The 3,699-nt window shown below is 37.2% G+C and overlaps 1 protein-coding gene across 1 annotated transcript in view; it reads left to right on the top strand.

Annotated features, from left to right (window-relative positions):
- The window catches only part of LOC107708184 (interferon-induced very large GTPase 1-like), a 6,017-nt gene extending 5,068 nt beyond the window's left edge, over positions 1–949 (top strand). The window contains exon 4 of the mRNA XM_016512362.1: positions 56–949. Within this exon, the coding sequence (XP_016367848.1) occupies positions 56–949 (894 nt within the window). The remainder of the gene's footprint in view (positions 1–55) is intronic.
- The last annotated feature ends 2,750 nt before the right edge of the window (positions 950–3,699 follow it).

Raw genomic sequence — 3,699 nt, 5'->3', positions numbered from 1 at the left:
AAACTGTGAATCACTGAATGGAAACAGATCAAATCTGGAGAAACACATCCTGAAGACACTGGCAGAAGAGGAGGATTTCAACAAATACATGAACTACATCCATAATGCCAGAGATCACTTCAGTGGTTTCATCAGAGATGAAGTCAGTCGGTACATCACTGATCAGTTCAGTGTCAGTGTTTTACCCAAGATGAAGGAGAACATTAAACTACTGCAGCAGAAGATCATGAAAGCAGCACATGAATCTACTGAACATGTTCAAGTGAACAGAGGAGATGCTGGTTTGTGGTTGAAGAGTTTCACACAGCAGCTCTCAAATGAGCTGATCTTCTCTGAAAAACACCTCAGTGGAGAGAAACATCATGATGTTGATGATTTCAACCTCCTAGAAGATGTGATAAAGAAAGATCTTACTGCTATAATGTCTGACATCAGCAATAGTTTCAACACAGAGACATTTCCAGTAAAGCTAGACTATAAGTTCAGGCCACATGAGCTTCTGACTGATCACTTCTGTCAGTGTTGTTGGGTTCAGTGTCCTTTCTGTAAAGCCATTTGCACCAACACCATAGGAAACCATCATGGAGATCACAATACTCCTTTCCATCGTAGTATTGGTCTGAATGGAATATATTTCAATAATACATCTCATTTGTCTACTTATATCTGCACATCAGCAGAAGCAAGCAGCATTCAATATTTTTGTCCAAATGACTCAATTGATGAAGTCCCCTGGAGAGATTACAGAAGAGCAGGAGGAGTTTATGCAGACTGGAGCACCCCCCCTGATCTCTCTGACCTGCCCTACTGGAAGTGGTTTGTGTGCAGATTCAAGAAAGATCTGGAAAAACACCACAAAAAAACATTTGAGGGACAGGGTAAGATACCAGATGAATGGAAAAAATATTCAAAACTGGACGCTATTGAGAGTTTGGATAATTACATTTAATTGAACAAGCAAAAATAAGGCTCTTTTGGTTTCTCATTCACAGAACAGTTTGAAATGAGTATCTGTTTGTCACTTCAGTCTAAAATCATCTAAACCTCAGTTCACGGAATACATCAGAGAGAGGAGTTAAAGTTTTAAAGTGTTCTGTTTTAAAAGGGTATTCCTCATACCAGTATCTGTGAACCGTTCTCTACCTAAATGCTCCGTTATAGATGAAAACTCAGTTTTCCCACCTCCTACTTCAAAACAATGACTGGAATGGAGCTCAATCAACCCAGACTTCAGTGAGAAGTGTCATTTGATGTCATTTCAAAGACACAAAATATTATTATTATTATTAAATCTTTATTTAACATGGACATCACAGTTACATTGGACAAACCATATGCACTTGCTTAAGTGTTTTAGCACACATGCTAATTTTCAACACCAGTCCACGGGAGGCTTTTCAGAAAGCAAAGCAAAAAAAAAAAAACCATTTGAATTAATAAAATAAAGCCAATAACAATGCTAATAATAATAAATAATAATAACAATGTTAACAATAAAAGTAATAATGACGATACTAATAAAGAAAAAAGGGAAAGAGAAAAAATATTCCATAAAATTACAAAAAAACAAAAACAAAAAAAGAAGGAACAATACATTCAAAATTATTTACATACATAATAAATATATAAAGATCCTTTTTTTTTTTTTTACCGAAAAAGCATTTTGTGTTCATGACTTTTGACTTAATTTGCTTAAGAACACAAAATGCTCTTGCTGAGTCATGGCAGCGTACATGTGACTGTGATGTGGGATTGACAGGAGCATTGAGGTTGGAAGTGAAAAATTTCAAGTCAAACGTCTCACCTCCGACTTTATCAGCAACACTGTATAAGACAATAGCTGTTGGAACAAAATACCATATTGTGAGAAAACAACACTATTTGTCATTTCGATTTAGTTTTCCGTGTTCAATGTGTGCAAATTTTAGACCTGTAGTATGAGTGCATGTTTTTGTGATTACGTACAAGACAAAAAATAAACGTATTGTATTCATGTGTATATTTATGTTTACCTCTGTGTGTGTGTGTGTGTGTGTGTTCAGGAATGGGTGTTCATGTAAAACAGTAATGGAATTATTTTTCGATAAATTCAATACATTTATCAGAAACAGATATAATGGAGGTTAAACATTTCTACATTGACACCAATGTTATTCTTGATAGTGTGTCTTTGAGCCTACCCAAGGGGCTTATACCATGAAGCCGGTTTAGGTGGCTATAGCAAGGTAAATTTCAGGTTAGATTGTGCTAACCCTGGGTTTTAGGCACCAAGAAAGTAGCTCGGCTTTTACCACTGTTCATCGCCACGGTAACTTGTGCTCCATGGCTAACCAGCTCCAGCAGGTAAGAAATATGTTCGACTTGAATTGGCGCTACGCAGACCACGAGAGCAATTAAGTCTTTGATTGCTATGATAAGGAATATTCGCTGAAGTAATGTGGCAGACACATCATGAATGAAATGTTTCTCCAATCACTATTTTTTATAACAATATTGTGGTAGTCTGGGAATTCCATCTGGTGAAGTCATGAATACTTAGCGACAAGCAATATTAAAGGGTCATGAATCCCTAAAACACATTTTTTGAGATATTAATAGAAATATATTTACATTTACATTTAGTCATTTAGCAGATGCTTTTATCTAAAGCGACTTACAAAGGAGGACAATAGAAGCAATCAAAACCAACAAAAGAGCAATAATATGCAAGTGCTATGATAAGTCTCGGTTAGCCTTTTTGTTTATATGTGATGTTTTATAAACAAATTTCGGTAGGAGCACGCACAGATAATTAACACAGCCAGTTCATCATTAGTGATTACACCATTTATCCAATCAGCGCAAGAGAAAACTCCTATAAATAACCAAGTACGTCTTACTTTCGTTATCTCTCGATGTTCAGCATTCGGTTCGCTCCTTTTACCTTTTTATCACAGACACAATTTCCCGTCCAATGAAAAGACCTATACTGGGAATTTTTCAGATCCTCTGCCGCAGGGCTGTGCACAGACCCTTTTTTTGGCCCAAACCAAAAAAGGGGCACTAAGGGGGTGGATGCTTGTTAATACAAATTATCCAGTTGTTACAAATATACAATTAAAAGAGAAGACCGCACACTCTGTAATAATTTCAGTTACCCACCCCCTGTATCTTGGCAACTGTACACTTTTACTGTCATCGGGGCCGCATTAACCATTGGGCTAGGCAGGGCTGAAGCCCCGGGGCCCGATCAAGGAGGGGGCCCGTGATTGACTGAGGAGTAGATTGACGGACATTGGTAGTGCCGATCGCCAAAGCACCACCACCCCCTCACTTTTTAGCGCTATTATTTAGTTTTTCCAGAGTTTTCCCGTAAATTCCATGCATTACCATTAGAGATTAAAATGTCACATTTGAATTTGGTTTACCAATCAAATGCATTTATTAGCCTATATATTTAACTTTTCAACAAACTGCACGTAGCCTATCTATCAGGTGATCGCTGCGCCTAATGTCTGCATTTACCTCTCTTCACTTCATTCTGGTGTAATCTAGAAATGGTCATGCAAAGAACAATCTTCGATAAGTAAAAATGTCAACTATTCTAAAACAAATAGTGAGAGAAAAAAATGAGGAGAGAGGGGAAAACATGAGTTAGTCACTAAAATCCACAGCTAGTTTATATTACTAAAGCTGATGATGGAGTGGGAGTTGTGGAAC

This window comes from Sinocyclocheilus rhinocerous, unplaced genomic scaffold, assembly GCF_001515625.1.
Source record: "Sinocyclocheilus rhinocerous isolate Xijiao unplaced genomic scaffold, SAMN03320098_v1.1 scaffold17683, whole genome shotgun sequence".
Classification (NCBI taxonomy): Eukaryota; Metazoa; Chordata; class Actinopteri; order Cypriniformes; family Cyprinidae; genus Sinocyclocheilus; species Sinocyclocheilus rhinocerous.
This window is presented reverse-complemented; position numbering and strand designations above follow the sequence as displayed.